General features: G+C 40.2%; 1 protein-coding gene and 1 non-coding gene across 3 annotated transcripts; one reads left to right on the top strand and one right to left on the bottom strand.

The window, feature by feature from the left end:
* Positions 1–670: 670 nt before the first annotated feature.
* Positions 671–13,712, bottom strand: LOC125723529 (homeobox protein Hox-A1-like). 2 transcript variants are annotated; one of them, XM_049000207.1, is made up of 3 exons: positions 12,355–13,712; positions 8,871–9,103; positions 671–3,012 (listed from the first exon to the last, which is right to left on the bottom strand). In XM_049000207.1, the coding sequence occupies exons 1-3, from the start codon at positions 12,986–12,988 to the stop codon at positions 2,938–2,940; spliced, it is 942 nt and encodes a 313-aa protein (XP_048856164.1). In that variant the 5' UTR covers positions 12,989–13,712; the 3' UTR covers positions 671–2,937. The 2 variants fall into 2 exon arrangements, with proteins under 2 accessions (XP_048856164.1, XP_048856163.1); XM_049000206.1 differs by lacking the exon at positions 671–3,012 and having other exon boundaries at positions 7,860–9,103.
* Positions 2,892–2,985, top strand: trnar-ucu (transfer RNA arginine (anticodon UCU)). Its single transcript has 2 exons — positions 2,892–2,928; positions 2,950–2,985. It is a non-coding gene; the product is annotated as a tRNA-Arg (tRNA).
* Positions 13,713–16,294: the final 2,582 nt, after the last annotated feature.

The raw sequence follows: 16,294 nt of genomic DNA, 5'->3' as shown, positions 1-16,294 counted from the left end.
TTTCTCCTCCAAAACTGCTCAATCCAATAAAAAGCCATTTTCTCACATGCTTCCCCCACACCGTCCTTGGGGGGGTGATGCCCACCATACCTCCTGATATTTCTGCTGTCAGTCACCCTCTTCTTTATGTTCCACAGGTTGCAGCCATTGCTGACTGGTTTACCGCACCTGTAGGGCAGCAGTGCTACACCCATAATCCTTTACCATCCAGACAAAACTGCGCCGTGAGCCAGTGAGAGGGCTGCTGTCCGGCAAGGACATCGGAACCCAGGCCAAAGCCAAGGTCTCTGGGTATCCTCAGCACACGCCTAACGCAGCACAGTGGAGCCCCAGCCCAGAACCACGGCATCAATCCATTCCGATTTAATCATTGTATCTGATCTGTGTTTCTATCCGTCCTGCACATTTGACTCTCCCTGCCGGCCCCTGGAGGATGGGCTCCCCCTTTGAGTCTGGTCCCTCCCAAGGTTTCTTCCTTCTAGGGAGTTTTTCCTTGCCACTGTCGCCTTTGGCTTATTCACTGGGGGCTTTGGGTGCGGATGCTGTAAAGCGCTTTGAGACAATGTATATGTTGTGATAATGCGCTATACAAAAATAAATTTGTTGTTGTTGTTGTACCTTTCTGGGGATATTGGGGTAATGAAAAAAAACACAGTACACAATAAACAAATACACTGACTGTGGCTTTATTTCTGAAACAGTATCGTTCATTTGATCAAATTTAGGGTACAACACAACATCAGTGTTGCTGTTTTGTCATATGATCATAACTGTCTGGTATAGAAATATAGTTTAAAGGTAATAGACTGTCACCTCATCTTCAAACTGACCATATATTTATGCTCGACACCTCTCACAGGTTTACATTTCTGCATGAGGATTGGTGCATATATTTTAATCTTTACCAGCAAGAACAGAAGAATCAATAAAGGTAAAAAATATTTTCTAGGGTCACTGGCCTCGCTAATATATTAAACATTTGGAGATTCTATGAGGATAGAATAACGCTGAATTTTCACATATAACCTACAGACACCCCCATTCAGGTAATTCCTGATGCCACATCACCTGGACATACAAAAACCTAAAGCTTTAATGCTCATGCTACTACGGGCCATGACCACGGCTGACTCGGGTAAATGCACTGCACTGAGTATATTGTGCTTAACTGTGATTCAGTGCATAGTTATGATGATGATTTGTGCAAGTTACATTTTAAAAGTGCATAGAAAATGCAGCCAGAAATGTAAAGCAAACAAAACAGCAAAATCAAAAGAAAAATCGGTGCTGAATCATTAGATCAGAAAATAGACAGAAACTGCTGATGCTGCCAAGATCCAGTGTAGCGCAAGCAGCATGGCGATGGCCTTCAGAGAGACGCTGTGCGAGGACCGCAGAGGACGATAGGACATGCTAGAGCCACAGAGGACGATGGGACATGCGAGGACTACAGAGGACGATGGGACAGACGAGGACCGCAGAGGATGATGGGACAGGCGAGGACCGCAGAGGACGATGGGACATGCGAGGACTACAGGGGACGATGGGACATGCGAGGACTGCAGAGGACGATGGGACATGCGAGGACCGCAAAGGACGATGGGACATGCGAGGACTACAGAGGACGATGGGACATGCTAGAGCCACAGAGGACGATGGGACATGCGAGGACCGCAGAGGACGATGGGACAGACGAGGAACGCAGAGGACGATGGGACATGCGAGGACCGCAAAGGACGATGGGACATGCGAGGACTACAGAGGACGATGGGACATGCTAGAGCCACAGAGGTCGATGGGACAGGCGAGGACTGCAGAGGACGATGGGACATGTGAGGACCGCAGAGGACAATGGGACAGACGAGGACCGCAGAGGACGATGGGACAGACGAGGACCGCAGAAGACGATGGGACATGCTAGAGCCACAGAGGACGATGGGACAGACGAAGACCGCAGAGGACGATGGGACAGGCGAGGACCGCAGAGGTGATGGGACAGACGAGGACCACAGAGGAAGATGGGACATGTGAGGACCGCAGAGGACGATGGGACATGCAAGGACCACAGAGGACGATGGGACAGGCGAGGACCACAGAGGACGTTGGGACATGTGAGGACCACAGAGGACGTTGGGACAGGCGAGGACCACAGAGGACGTTGGGACATGCTAGAGCCACAGAGGACGATGGGACAGGCCGCCTGAAAGACCAATCCAGCTTTGCACTTCTTTACAAAGGCCGATCGCATTGTTAGCCCAAGCCTCCAGCGTCCTTCACCTATTCCACTGCTTTCACAAAGAAACCGTTTTCCTGCCATACAAGGAACCGCGCAGATTACTGGGCCATAATATCACACAGCTACACTGACAGTATTGACTGTCACTGTTTTTCCTAAATTATCTTTTTCATATAAGCAGTTTGCTTTTATTTATCCACAAATCTTATTCCTGGAAATTTTCAGCATCTTCTTGGCTTATTATAATCAATTATATTCTTGACCTTATAAATATAGCCTTTTTATTAGGCTAAACTTTTACTTGAAATTTCCATCGCAATAGAGCAACAGGAATATGGGTTTTGAAGCTGTAATCAGGGTTATAGTAGCTTGTTTAGGAGACCTGATAGTCACGTGCACCTCATGCTGATTTCCGGATTGGGTAACACCCATCAGTAAATTACCTCGTCTTTTGTACTGTGATTTAATGCCCTTGCAGTATAACCAGCATACTAGATGACATTAAAGAATTTATTTAAGCATCAATATTAATCCAGTACTTACTAACTTAATTTTAATGTCTGATTTTGGTATTATTTAGTAATACGAAGGTTTCTCAAAATAAGTATATCGGTACACCACCGGACAGTCCATCAAGATCGCCTTTCAGGCGCGCGGCTCTGTGGCGCAATGGATAGCGCATTGGACTTCTAGTCTCGTCACTATGAGAAGTGATTCAAAGGTTGTGGGTTCGAGTCCCACCAGAGTCGAAATTTTTCGGCCCATTCAACAAACACCTGTGAAAAATATAAAAGAAATGTGTGAATTATACATACATCTCAAATAGACAACATGTAGGGCATACTAACCTAAAATATAGAACTACGGTGTCGCAATTCCATCCGGTAACGTAATTACTGGAAAATTGCCTTACTGTCGGCCTGTTCAGCCCGAGTGTCTTAAATGTAATCGATAAATATTATTAAAGGTGTACTCCCATAACACAGAATTAAAACACAGGCCGATATCCAAAGAAATGTTATAAAACCGTATAACATATACACGCTAGTTACCCCATTATTTGACGTATGAGTTTTTAAAACTGAGAAAGGCGCCTTAGTTTAGGTTGGATATTCTGTTCTGAACAAACATCAATTACATAAGTGCCGAAGTGAACAACCACATTTTCCAAAACATCGAAAAGCCGAACGCAAAAGCGAAAGAAAACCATGTGTCCAGGGCAGCGTGCTCGTACTTGAGAAGCGTGAGAGTGCACGACTGGGATCAGTGGAGCGCGATTGCGGTCTGCTTTAAGGATGCCGATCTTTAAATGGTCAGTTCCAATACTCAGCGCATAATCATGTGTTCATTCTAATCGTATTATAATATTTTATATTATTATAATTCTACTATTATTAGAAGTCACTTATAGAAATTATTGTCCCGTTGCAGCAAAACATTTGTCTGAATTCCAGAATAAAGCTTTGTCGGTTTGTGTATATTCTTCTTCCTATATTTGGCTCCAAGAATGTAAAGCCGTGTACGTAAATTGCCAAATTTGCCTAGCGCTTCATGGTTAGAATGAACAAACCATTTAATTAACTCCAGTCTTCTTTAATATATCCTTTTTAGCCATAAATCGAAAATTATTAATATTACTCATTTAATAGTATAACTTTTTGTTGTACAGCACTAATCGGATAGCTGTACTGACACATGTGTTGCTTGGTACACGTGCTTCGAGGTGCAAGTGATTAGATGTCTAATAGATGGCATTTTCTTTGCAATGATGTGAGTCATTACGCTGGGCGTCACGCAAAGACGCATGACACATATCAGACAGTGTCCGTAGTAGTTCGTAAACTTGCTTCATCTTAACATGAGACGTCTTAATATGTTTTTGCCTGCACAGGCTTCGATATAAGCTCGATCCTTAAACTGCAGGGTACCGCTATACGTCTAGTGGATAACGGAATGTTGTTCAGATGTACTCTATAGACTATAATGTGATGTTTATTATATTTTATATCTTGACTAACCGGTTTGCGTCTTTTTAAATGTTGGTTTAAATTATTTAAATGCATTTATTCTATGATTTTGGTATTCGAATGAATGTAATGATACCTGTTGTATTATCGATAATTGTCTGTGACTGTGCTGTGAAAAGAAAAGCATTTATTATGGCATCTGTTCCTAGGTTTAGTGAACATTCGCACAAAAGGGCTTTTCTGCTGGAACGATCAATAATACACTTCGGCCCAGAAATGCAGCCTCAGCATCCCTCGTATTCGCTGGCCGGAGAGGTCTGCCGTCTGTGTTGACAGGCGCACGCTTAAAAATTATGCTTAATCCTTCATTTGAAGAGAGCAGCAGAAGGGCAGCGTCCAGGATTAGAGGGACAAATATCCTCTAATTTGTTTGTAAATGCAAGAGACCGAACATCATACGTGCACAGTATCATTAAACCATGATAATTAGCCTGCAAAAAACCCGTTGCAGTTCGACCAGCTCTGGCTATGCGATCTAACCCCCCTCAAAAAGGTTTCATTATTAGAAATAATTATTATCAGCCTATACTGTAAATCGCAGGTCAGCAGAAAATGCAACAAATAGGTGAATTACAAATACGTGATATTCCATTGTTTGTTTTATGAAATGTTCTCCCTTTAACAATAAATATACAACATTCAGTCAATGGCTGTAATGTATACGGCTGTCACAATCCTTCATCCCGGCCTTTTATATCGATAGACTCGGACCCGAGCCAGTGTGTCTGCAAGTAAATTAGATCCCTTCCGTAGAAATCTACTTTTTAACAAATGGAAATTATAAAATTAATTTGAGCGAAATAGATTTTTTTTATTTGGCTTACACATGTGCGCTAAATTTCATCAAATAGTCTACAAAAATAGCGAAACGCAAAATTCAGAAATCAAACAGTCAACGAGCAGTTTTCATTAATTACACTAACTAAAATGGCATGAAGATGTTGATTAGTTTTATGACTCAGAGACACTTGTTTATGTCACAAGATGGGTTACAGTTGTAAAAGTCGTATTTTAGTCAAGTTTGTTTTCATATTACAAACGTTGAGATACAGCAGTCACGTAAGCAGTCCGCTTCACGTGAATTTACCAGTTGTAAGTCTCAAAAATACTGGAACGATATAGGCAGATGATAGAAAGAGAATGCAGCACTCGCGGAATGTTGTGCAAATGAACACGAACTCCTGATTCACTGAGAGCCAGTGACCGGGTTAGCCTTTTCCCAAGACGCGTTAGAGGTGAAGAGGTGAAAGTTGAACTAGGGAGCGAATTGCATTTGTTAGTCTGATAAGGCGCGTGCATTGTGCGCTTTGAAGGTTTCAAATCCACCTGCCAAAATACATTTAATTATGCAATCGCGGTGCATTCATTTGAAAATTACCTAGGCAAACTGTTAAAACCAATAATAATTTCTTGGTATACTTATTCTTTGGCGAATGTGAGTTTATTTCATGTTCTTCGTCGCTTCTAATGTAGTTCCTATCATTATTACTATGTACCTACATACAATTTGTGATAAATTCCCAATTGGTAAAAATGCATCTAAAATAAAAGAATTAAAAGATGATTTTCACCACCGTTTTCCATTACAACATCGAGTCCGTTGATGGTTACATTTCATTAATAGATTTGATTTTGTGTTTAATTCTGTTGCTGCTCAGCATTTTCTGTCATTCTTGGGATTTCACTTGCCGGGCAAATAGGAAAATTCTACGGATAAGGAAAAAATGTTGTCAACCAGTGTTTTGATGATATTATACGATAAGTAATCCGCACTGCTCATTAGCTGTAACCCATGGAATTGGGTTATTAATGTATTTAATATTTTCATGTGTTGACTTTGCGTAAACCTACTTTGGCCAAACTGCTCCAAAGTTTTAAAGGTCCGGGGTGTTTAAAATAACTAATTTCTATCTTACAACTTGCGCTTACTTTTCAGCATCTTTTATTTTTGGCATTTTATAGGGAGACACAAAAAACAAGCCTACAAGTTAATACTATAATAATACACAAGTGTAAATGTTAAAATTTTATTTTATTCCCGATAAGAAACTAAATTTAAATGAGATTCATTTATTAAATATGGCTGTAGACGGAATGATAGCATGAGAAAAACCTTGGTTGCCTTTTTGCATTGCATTACAATTATTTCTTTTGAGAAATACGAATTTACCAACGAACTTGCGCTGCCTCGCGCCTTTCGCATGTTAGATCTATAGTACTTGCTTTACATTGCGTAGCAAACAACATACAGGCCTATCGGCTACCGATGATGCTTTTTGAGTGGCTATACCTTTAATTTGCCGTGTTATATTGCATAAGTGTTAGTTTGTGCAGTAAACTGCTAGGTGCCTTCAACACAAAATTAAATTTTATTATGTATTAAACGAGAATGAATGATAATATATAGCCTTTACATAGTGTGACTTTATCGCAGTCAGATTTATTATACAAAACTGTAGCAGTAAATCGTGTTTATGTAATCAGCATGCCGTGGACAGCGCTGAATTTCAAATGCCACTTTGTTGTTACAGAACTGTTTTACTGTAAATAACGTGGGAATTAACCCACAGTCCTTTGCAGGTATAAATGAAATTATATATTTTACCATGTGGGGTAAAATGAATAAATATATGTAAGTATATGTATCGCTCATGGAAAAGAAGACTGGTACAATGGTACAGTGTAGGTACAGTGTAGGTACAATGTATACTACATTAATATATATATATATATATATATATATATATATATATATATATATATATATTTTACAAAATCGGTAGTACTAAGCTTGAGGACGAATCCAGTCAATATTGGATTACAATACATCGTCATTGATATAGCAATGCTCATTAAATACAAGACAACAATAGCTGTGACATTAGAAGACTTTATTTAATTATCTGATTTGGTGATGGCTATGCAAGTTATTTCGCTTTTAAAGTATAAAACGTTTTAACAACTGAACTGTAAGACAAAAGAATCTTCGTTATAAAATTTCTTATTGACGCAGCCGACAAGTATATTAGACGCGAGCAAAATTCACGGCAAGAATTTAATATTGACGCTACAGCACGAACCTGATCCAATAAATGTACAGCGGAAGACTGCTACATAAATGTAATATGCGGTTATTTGGAGCTTCTTCATTGTACCTGCACGATTTTAGAACTTAAACTGTGTGAATCATTCGCCAAGAATATCAACCGCGGATAAATTAACCCGTAAAAGTTTAAATATATTGGTTTTCAAAGCTTTTCATTTCTTTAGTCTTTCAGAATGACAGAATTAACTACCGATGGTAATAAAACAGCAAGTATGTATCACAGCAATTCAATTTCAAGGAACTTTAACGTCGCTCTGAATTTAATTAAAGAAGTTATATATTCGCGTAATGGAATCCATGGTGTACTGCAGTCGACAGTGTATGAAGAAGCGAAATACGGTATTTACAGAAATTTCCAGAAAGTGCATGTCCCGGTTCGTTTTATGTAGGCCTATGCGGTTAAAATTTTAAAATTAAATACAACTGATAAACTAATTTGTCAGAAATAAAAGAATGACAGTGTTTATCCAAAAATACCAAAATTAATCAATTTCATGCATAGAGTCGTTTTATTATGTTTAACAGTAGCAAGTATTTCAGTTTCGTGGCTCTTAATTTTGTATAATCATTTACGATGAAATAGTTGTGTGTATTTGTGCAAGACTAAATTCACTGTCTAGCCTCAATGACCTGAAAATAAAGATCATGAAAAGCCTTTTTAATTTAGTCTTTTTCCAAAGTTCCACACAGAAGTAAAAATCAACCGCTGAACAAACACAAGAGTGACACAGAAAGAATAACATGTCGATGCGCAAAAACTAAATTGTAAACCATTCAGCATTAAAAGGAATACAAATGTAAACGATAGATGGCGCGTGCAGAATCACTTCGTGAAGCGGACAGAGTTTAAGTGAGTAAGTCTCTGTGTATTGCTTCAGAGCGACAAAGCTAGTTCTGGATCAAGTGAAATAAGAATATAATAAATCCGCATGTTAGCATTCAGGAAATGATTGTACATAGCATTACTGCGCTGGATTCCTGCGGAAGGATGTTGCACTAATACAGACACGTCGAACTTTGGCTACGATTCTCTTTAACTCAACAACTTGACTCAGCTTAGAAATATAAGTGCAAACTGTTCTTAATTAAGGCAGTCAAATGTAATAAATTATTTGACAATTTAATTACGGTGTTTCCATACCTCATATTTTCTCTGTATGACCATTAACAGCATTCATCTAACAATATCGTCCTAAATAAATAAGAATTAAATAATAAAAATATTTACATGTGTGGAGTTATGATTATAATAAAATCAAGGAGTGTAATCAACGCCAGGTTTCCAGCAGACCCCCGTTTGTAAAGGAGACAACCCTGCAAGGATGTCCTTTGATAAAGGTTTGCTTGGAGGAGGGGAGGGGGCAGGAGAGGGTACATTGTCCGGCTTATCAATACGACAGACATCCTGGCTACTGTTCGAGGACGGCCAGAACCCAAGCAGACGGCCTTCTTTCTCCCTTTTCTTTTGTTTCATCCGTCTGTTTTGGAACCAAATCTTTACCTGCGTTTCGTTAAGTTGCATGGCGTTGGCGATCTCCACCCGCCTCGCGCGGGTTAGGTATTTGTTAAAGTGGAATTCCTTCTCCAGCTCCGTTAACTGTTTGGTGGTGAAGCTGGTCCTCGGCGCCCCGCTGGCATTTAGTCCATCCTGAGTGATGCTCTTCTCGCGGGCACTTTCGGTACCGAGGCTCAGGCCAAAACATCTCGTTCCGCCGACCTCCGTCAGAGGTTTTGCTGTAATGGAAATCACAGTTTGGAGTATATCAATGTATTACACATATGACCGATGCGTGAACAATTTAAGCAAAAAAAAAAAAAAAAAAAAAACACCCAGACTAAGAATAACGCTGGCAACGAGTGTAGATAAATATGACAAGAGCGCGAGATGAATAAGAACATGGCACCAGGGTCATAAGAGAAATTACACTATTATGGGCAAGTTCATTCCATGAATGACAATCAGGAATATAAAGAAGTAATGGGCTCATCAGTTTAAGTGAGAAAATATGATATTTGTGGTTAACAAATCCAAACCCGTGAACCTGCAGTAACTACATTAAATTAATCACAACAGTGTATAACAGTTTCAGTCATTCGAACCGAGGCTTCCTGCGGGACAACGCGGAAGGAAATATCACGCTCAGGAATTCGCATCATGACCTGGCGTATTATGGTGAATTACTCGTTTTAGCTGGTTTATTAGTCTAAGTCATCAGATCAACTCGATGTATTGACTTTTTACATTTAAGGCAGTGTGGACCATACAAGCAATTTGGTTCAAAACGTTTGACGAAAGGACAAAAAAAAATAAACCTAAAGAATGGTACAAGTTCAACAGGGTCAGAACTTCGCAGTGCTCGCTAGTACTTTGAATTGTTTGAGTTTTCTGTGCCCATTTGAAGGCTGTTTCTGAAACCCGGCAACAGTGTAATCATCAAACAGCTCGTTCGATAAATCTTCTCGAATTAGGTACTCCGTGACTTTCTCGTTTTGGGGATTGATTAAACTGAAGCGCACCATCGGAAAACTCAGGTATTTAATACCAGTAAGGAGTGTATCGTGCAGGACGCTACAGAAGAAGCTGCGGCAAGACAAACCTTCATCAGCTACACCTGAATAAAGCATGTAATGAACTGACATGAGAAATGCCTTACAATGCCTGAAATATTTCTTTTCAAATATGAAACAATCAAAAATAAACATGTCATAAAATGTGTGTTTTGTAGGTTGGCTAATAGTACACTAGATATACGTTTCAGATTACCATTTATTCTTGATAAAAAGCACCAAAACACAAAAATTAACTTATTAACTTAAACTTATAGGCCTATAACTCGTAAATTGATGAAATATAATTTGACGGCACGTTAATACATTTAAAATACGAACAAATACACAAATGTCGATTTATGACGTCAATAGACCTAGTTTCCTATACATATATAGCCTACCTATGATAGGTATGTGACCGAACAAATTACATGAAACAGTAGGCGGCTATAACATGAAACCAATCACAATAGAGGTCCCTGCTTCAGCGGTCATGGCGCTTGCTGTCTAATGCTGTTCAAACAACCCTTGACTCTCCGTAAGCAGTAGGATAAAATCGTCTGTATATAATCTCTTAAAATATCTTAATCAATATTACATATGTTTGCTCTTTATATCATGTTTATGCTTTCAAAATAAACAGTTTACTGCAGCGGGCACAGTCTCCCACCCACCCGAGTAACCCACCCGAGATTGCATATTAAAACAGGCTTGGGAGACCTTAATAGGGACATTAAACGCTCAGGTACGACTCATTGTTATTGTAGGCCTATGCTTCAGGTCTACCTTCCGCCCTCCATTTTGTAGATCAGGAACTAATAAGTTGTTTATAATGGGTTGTCATAACATCCAGCATGTGACTGAACAGGTGTTGCCAAAATTTCGTTGCGGGAGATTAATATGGCAACGCTGCTTTCATTCCTAATAATACAGTTTGGGAACTATATCCGGGCTCTTTAGGGCTGGGCACCTGTTACCTTATTCGTCGGGCGCGAGTGTGTGTATGCGCGTGTGTGTGCGCGCATTTTATGTGCGTATGTAGCGGGGGGGAGATGCTTCTATTTTCCACAGCACTGAACTGTGCCCCCATTAAACGTGACATTCAGATTTCTGCACGCCATATATAACAAAATAACTACAAGACGTCGAACATTTCAACACTATAACAACACAGAGACGGAAATTATGTCAATTTACCAAATGTCCTCATTTACTCTCAAACAGGTAATGAAAAAATGTAATAATGGCATATTTACAAAACAGTGTGTACCTCAGCTGGGGAAAACGTCAAGGTAAATATTTAGTGACGAAATGCGGGGAAAAGGGACAACTATCGACAGACTTTGGGTCATACATCTGGGCTCCATCCCATAGTCATTCAGCTACTGTCAAGATATAATTGAAGAGCTGCGCGCTGGGAATACACGAGTACAGGGAAAGTAATGCGTCAGAATCAGTCCGAGGAATAGCAGGAGATACTGCACCAGCATGTGCAGCGTACTCCTATGAGAAATATCATTTAAATGCAAGAGACGTAAGCCAAGTCTCATGACCAGATGGTAAACAGAGTTCAGTTTGTTGCTAACTGACAAAAACACAGACAGTAACTTACAAAATCCGATTCAAAGACTTCAGCACAAGATTTAGCCTAAGTGACCCCTTTTCGTTGCTAATAACGTATTTAATCGTTTTGTTTCTCTTTTTTACTGTGCTTACTCGAGAGCTTGGTCCATTTATGAATGAAACCGTTTTTATTTCTTCAAACAGTTACTCTAAATGAACCCAATAGAAGTCAAACTTCAAGTGAAAGTAGAGTAGGAAAGATAAAGGATTGTGTCGGGATTTATTTTCTCTGAGATCCTCTGGATACCCTTCTGCAAGGCCCCGAATTAAGGCCTTGGTCACCAACACTCAGGAGATTTGTAAGTATAGGCTATAGCTAAAATGTCCTGTTACTGAATCTGAAAACAGCGTGAAGAATACATTTGATCAGCTTTAAACGTGATCCTTGAGTGAATCACATCTGATATTGAAACCCTAAATGTGCTGACATTACAAGTAACATAATTTAAAGCATATTGCCTTTCTGCTTTAATTAAGAGAAAGGTCTTGGTTAAGGAATGATTATCGGTGTATCTTTTTTGCCAAATAACTCACTGTTACAAAAACAGCCTCCGTTTATTCTCAATTCCGCCCATTTTAGCTCCAGGCTGTCGAATCCATTATATGCATGTGCGCAAAAATGGGAATTTTAAGAGTGAAGCGATACCAGTACATCAAAAGCCCACGTGTGTATGTTTGGACTTTGTGTCTTAATGTGTTACGTGTCATGTATGACAACACGTTTCATCGACACAATTCTTGTTCATCTTTAGTGCAATCGTGATAAACAACGATAAACTACTTCATGAGAAAGTGACCGTTTTTGAACTCACCTGTCCTGGGTTGATTTCGCTTTACTTTCATCCACTGGAATGTTTTGCTGAGGTAACGGTTTTCATGAAGAGGGCTGATACGGTCCTGGTGAAAACTATCCTTAACTGTCAAGGGAATCTTTGTTCCCTCCCGAGAACAGACCTGAGAGTTTGAGTCAAGCAATTCCGGCGCGAAGTCTAGCCCAGAAAAGCTTGCAGGAATTTCCTTAGCCAAATGCAATCTGTGTCCACTTACGTCCAACTCTGGAAAATTAGAGTGAACGGCGGGGTTAGAATAATGGAAGTAAGTCGAAGGGGAGGGGTGGCTCTGATCTTGCGAGAAGGTGCGTGTAGTAGCGCTCCCGGTACTGAAGGGTGGTTGAAGGCTCTCGGACTGCAAGGTGTTGGTAGTATGGAAGCTGTACTGATGAGCGGAGGTCGGGGCGGGAGTTGGGGTAGCGTGGTGAAATTCTGAAACCTGGTGTTGCACGGGGAATTCGGTGCCAATCAGGTGGTTTTCTTCTGCGTTACAACAAATTAAATTTTGACTTGCTCTTTGATCCATGCTGTGCAGCTTGACCTCCGCTGGGAAGTAAACTCCAGCACACTGAGTGCTGCTGTCTCCGCTGCACAGTAAGTCTCGGTACGAATTCATTTTCCTTGCCGTTTTAGCATCCTTTGGGCTGTCCTTCTATTCGACACTTAATGGAATACATTCACTGGGCCGGGATAACAGTCGAAGAGGAAACAAATATTGCCAAGAAATTCGATCCGTAATTTAAGATGACGTGCCCTCTTAGCTTTGGCCAATGGCATTCTGCGCCCCCTCACCCGGCCCGCCCTCTCCATTTACAGCGAAGAGGAATACTTTGATAAACCATTCCCAAGTGGTTTGTAGGTTAAATAACTTACGATGGTAACAACAACTGAGCTCCAAGTAACAATAAATAGGCTGTGACCGCACCAGGCAGTTACCTTTATTACCCTGTGAAAGACTCATTTAATTTGGAAACGCACATTTGAATTCCGTGCCCAGTAGACCTTGCATCTGCGTTTTTTTTTTCTCGCATTCACATAAGTAAAAAGTCACTATCGGTCACACACAGATGGGTTAACAAGGGTAAGTGACGCGAAAATTTAATTTAAGGATTTGTTTGTAAACACAAGGCCGTGAGGTAGAAACTTCCCCACCACATTTTAGGAAGCGCACTCATGTAAAACGTTTGTCAATATTTATTTGCCCATCCTTAAGTTATGCGTGCGCATTCTCCACTTTGATCTGATTGGCTGAACACTCCTCACCAGCGAGGATTATGAATCTCGTTTCTGACACTGGCTTTTAATGTCAAGCACCAAAAAACTGTAATATAAACAAATCTGAATATGCAACACCACCGCGATGAACAAAGAACGAGAAGCATAATAAATATTTAAATATCTAATTTAATAATTAAAAAAACCTCTATGCGGACGTTACGTGGCGTAGCTGTACGTTATTTACGGCTCCACTGCTGTCCCATGATCGCACATCCGGCCGATAAACATGCTGCATCTTACGCTTAGACTACGGCTGAGATCGCAGCGAATCACGTCCGTATTCTTCCCTTCCCTTCCCTTCCCTTTCTGATCGTAAAGAACATCCGGACTGAACACGAGTTGGTTGCTGTACCTTATGCATGCTTTTATTGTATCTTTTAATTGGTGTTCACCAGGCTCTAAATTTTACGTAAATAATTACGAACAACTTCCCAACTAATCGGGAACGTACATTCGAGTTTCAACAATTTCATTTGTATTTTTTTCAACATAATTTATGGCTCTGAACCAATTGAAATTATTCATTCTTATCTGTGTTGTAGCTTTTCATGAACTTAACGTTGTCTCTGCAGCAGATTAAGTGGCGTAGTTCTCTTATGAAGAAATGACATTGTTGAAGTTATACGTGTCTGAATAGTTCAGTTTAAAAAATGTTATGCGTAGGACGAAGGTCTGAGTGCCACCACTACTGGAAAAGTGGGAAGTGTAATGGTTTAAGACCACTACGTCATGCGTATGGTGGATAGTTATTCGCAGCTTCTTATTTAAATGTGACCGCTTCACATTTGTTACGTATTTATGAAAATGAACAAAATCATATTCCCAATAAATTGAAAAATGTAGGGCTTGCACTAATTCATTAGTTAATATAAAGAAAAGGTTTGGAATTTTGTGAAAAAGGCTAGATTGAATAATGAAAGGTGACATTTATATTAATTTATAGGAGAGTCACGATTTATGCATTTTCCCAGATGAGTTTTGTATACAGAGAGAACTGAATTTAGAATTTGCACAACAACGAAATTAGTCCTCTGCCTTGAACCCATATGTGACGTCATGACGTAGCAGGGGGCAGCACCCGGGGAGCAGTGCTTGGGGGTACAGTGGTGTCTTGCTGCTCAGGGATTCTGATAAATATAATTATGAAAAGCTCTATAACACGTTTGACCTGTATTAACGCAGGTCTTCTCTGTGGAAGGCTCCGTGGTTAGCCTTCCAGGCTACGACCGACCTCTGATCAAACCTCATGGAGGAGTCAGGAGGCCACGCAGGTCAGTGCAGAGGTCACTGGCAGCTGTTGCTTAGCAGTTCATTGGCAGCCTGACTTGTAATAAGCAGTTTCTTCTTCAGCATAAACTAAAAGGTGCTGTAATACACGCTAATGAAGAGATTTATCCTGGTTTTTGGGCTGCATCTCGGGAGACGGCAGTACCAGCCCTGGAGCGCCGCTGACCATTCGGAAAAGAGTGTAAACAACAGGGATAAGTGGCTCCATTTTCATTCCCAAAATCTGCTTATTAGTTTATGCTTTTCCCAAAGTGCTTGCAATTTAAGCCTGCAGATTTTAACAGCATGTCACATTAAAATGATGGAGGGCAGTTCGGGGTCCAAATCTTCCATTATTTAAGATAAATATCACAGTTTGTCAGATTATATCACCATTTTTTTTCTACATGCATGCATGTAAGAGTTTAAGTATTGTTTCCATAGATTCATAAGTTATATTATGTTGAATGAGGCTTAAACACGTATATTTGTCTCTTTTTAACAAGAATTTGAAACAGTTTCTTAATTTCAATTATTGTTTTTACTACTGCGAACTGTTAATGACCTTGTAAAAAACACAGTCCCTGTACTGCACTGTTTTAAGTTAATAGACTGTGTATGGAAACTCCTTATTTGCTGCCTAGTATTGTAGCCATTAACTGTAGTTACCAACTAATATTGACGTTCATAGCTAACGTCAAAAGTTACAGTAAATTATAAGTTCTTAAAATTGCATACATAATGCATACGAGGGGTGTTCAAACCTCGAATTTATAACTGTTTTGTGGCTTAAGCTTATAATGCATGGTATAATAAACCGTAAATCTGGGTAATGCAGCATGTAATATGTAATTAGGACACTGTGCTGTAAAAATGGCGTCGTCCTTCGGATGAGACGTAAAACCGAGGTCCTGACTCTCTGAGGTCATAAAGGACCCCTGGGCGTCTTTTGAAAGAGCAGGGGTGGCACCCTGATGTCCTGACTAAAATTACCCACTGCGGCCCTTTGAAATCTGTCCTCCAAATCATCACCTATTTCTAACTGGTGAATTCTGTCCTGCCCCCTCACCACCTTAGGTACTGTGTGGTGAGCGTACTGGTGCAGGATGGCTGCCATTGCATCATCTGGGGGGGACTAAACAGTGGTGGGGGGTTGAAGTGGCTCCCCAATAGTTCTTCAAAGCACTTTGGGTGTAGTGAAAAGTGCTGTATACATGTAACATTCATTCATAAACCAGAGGAAAATATAATTGTCATGACTGTCTCAGCATATCCCGTATGTGAAGGTGTCTGTAACCATGTCTATCTCAAATGCCCCTTTTGTCTGTTTGTTTACTGTGGAGCCACACGGCGAAATCTGGTGAAAGATTGGGCCTTT

This window comes from Brienomyrus brachyistius, unplaced genomic scaffold, assembly GCF_023856365.1.
Source record: "Brienomyrus brachyistius isolate T26 unplaced genomic scaffold, BBRACH_0.4 scaffold50, whole genome shotgun sequence".
NCBI classification, from domain to species: Eukaryota; Metazoa; Chordata; class Actinopteri; order Osteoglossiformes; family Mormyridae; genus Brienomyrus; species Brienomyrus brachyistius.
Note: the sequence above shows the minus strand (reverse complement) of the source record. Positions and strands in the feature narration are given on the sequence as shown.